This window comes from Lipotes vexillifer, unplaced genomic scaffold (genome assembly GCF_000442215.2).
Source record: "Lipotes vexillifer unplaced genomic scaffold, Lipotes_vexillifer_v1.1 scaffold1129, whole genome shotgun sequence".
Lineage (NCBI taxonomy): Eukaryota > Metazoa > Chordata > Mammalia > Artiodactyla > Lipotidae > Lipotes > Lipotes vexillifer.
Genome location: NW_006789022.1, coordinates 1,648,775 through 1,650,742, shown reverse-complemented (window position 1 = coordinate 1,650,742; position 1,968 = coordinate 1,648,775). Strand labels below are relative to the sequence as shown.

Here is a 1,968-nt window from a genome sequence, read left to right as displayed (position 1 = left end):
GAAAGACAAACCCTCTTCCCACCGCTGCATTTAGGAGGCTCACTGGCTGCTCCTTCTGAAGAAATACCGAAACGGGAAGAGAGAGCTGCAGGAAGAAGAGCAGAGCAGGTTGAGACTTTAGAGGTCCACTTCCCTTCTCCCAGGTCCCATCAGGGCTCCACTGTTAGCTAGGGCATTTCTGCTCTGAGACCACTGAATGGAAATTCAAGTCTGAAACAGCATTTGAAAAGGTACCCAAGTTAGAGTATACTAGGGAGGTGGAAATAAAGAAGAACAATTGCAATGGTATGGCTGAGCTCTAGATAGAGAAAGGGATTTGCTAACTGTACTCTGCAAAAAGGACTCTGACGACAGCCTAGATTCAGAGGGGAGAATGGAAAAATTTTGGTAACGAAATCATCTGAATAACGCAAGCACGATCAGAATAGTTTCTGTCTAAGCAGCATTTGTGGAATCAGGTCCAATGCTGGACACATCGGGGTGGGGTAGATTGTGTAAAAATGAACAAGACACAGTCTTTGTTAAGTTCAGTTAGGGCCCTAATGCTCACTTCATTTCCATCAGTTATCCCGCAAAAAACAGAGATTATGCAGGTAATCTGCTTTCTTTTGTATTCTAATTGCCCTGAGAGACTCAGTGGGGCAGGCTCTGGAGCTAGACTGCCCTGGGTCTCAGTTCGATGGCAGGAGGTCTATCCTACCTTAGAAGCCCAAAGAAGCCACTGGTTCCCAGCTCCGTGCGTCCTTCAGGAGGAGGTGGATCGTTTTGCTGCAATGGTGGGATAATCTTCTCTGCTCGGCTGTCTCCCCACTTAGAATCTGCAAGGAAAACACTCAGGCAGGGAAAAGGTGTCAGTCCTCAGGCTACTTTTATGTGAGCAGAAGGCAGGACACCAAGCCTGAGCCCAGGGCAGCCTCAAACCAGGATTATTCGAAGCCAGGTGAATTGCTTGTTCTGACCTTCCCAATTTCATCTCAGCTCAGTAAGGTGCTATTCTGACCTTGGAGTATTTTCAAAGTCAGGACCCTGAGATTTTTTAAAAATAAATTTATTTATTTAATTTATTTTTGGCTGCGTTGGGTCTTCGTCGCTGCATGGGCTTCTCTTGTTGCGGAGCACGGGCTCTAGGCACATGGGTTTCAGTAGTAGTGGCTCGCGGGCCCTAGAGCGCAGGCTTAGTAGTTGTGGCTCACGGGCTTAGGTGCTCCGTGGTGTGTGGGATCTTCCTGGACCAGGGCTTGAGCCCGTGTCCCCTGCATTGGCGGGCGGATTCTTAACCACTGCGCCATCAGGGAAGCCCTGCCCCTGAGATTTTTACACTGTTCAAATCCTAGACACCTACCATGGCTGGTGTGTCTACACATGGAATGACAACTTACTGAAGAACTCACCTGCTCACAGGACTGCATCTGTGATAACTGTATCCATACCAAATCCTCATGCTGAGTGAAAGATCAGCAAGGTGAAAGGGCGATACCTCCACATGCATTCCCAGCCCTTGCCAAGCATCCGCCTGCACCTTCAATATTAACACTAGTGCCCCAAAGGGAAGAGGAGGAGAGACAGCTTCCCAGAGATTGTTCTCCAGGATAGAAAAGTGAAACATATCCCTCCCAACTTTTCTGTAAAACTTATCACACAATATGGAAATGTTCTGAAACTGGGAGCATCAGTTTCTCTACCAGAAGCACAAGAAGGATATGCGTTGCCTCCTTCACTCCTTCTGGGAACTGCGGGGGCTTTTATTACTCAAGAGCCTGCCCCCAGACTGGAGGATAGCTAACAAGCCCCTCCCCAGGAGTGAGGTACATCACCCACTGAGCGTGTCCAGACTCAGAGCTCTGTGCTGCTCTGCTCATCAGACGACTAAAGAGGACAGGATGATTATTAGAGGAGAATACATATGAATTTCCCAGAACCTACCCTGGTCCTGAACATCAGTGATATCAAATGCTGGGGTCTCCTGCC

The 1,968-nt window shown here is 48.4% G+C and overlaps 1 protein-coding gene across 1 annotated transcript in view; it reads right to left on the bottom strand.

Moving 5' to 3' along the window:
• Positions 1–39: 39 nt before the first annotated feature.
• Positions 40–1,968, bottom strand: part of MAJIN (membrane anchored junction protein) — a 14,693-nt gene continuing 12,764 nt past the window's right edge. The window contains 3 exon segments of the mRNA XM_007462205.1: positions 40–85; positions 701–818; positions 1,924–1,968. The exon segment at positions 1,924–1,968 is cut by the window's right edge and continues 10 nt beyond it. Of these exon segments, the coding sequence (XP_007462267.1) occupies positions 40–85; positions 701–818; positions 1,924–1,968 (209 nt within the window).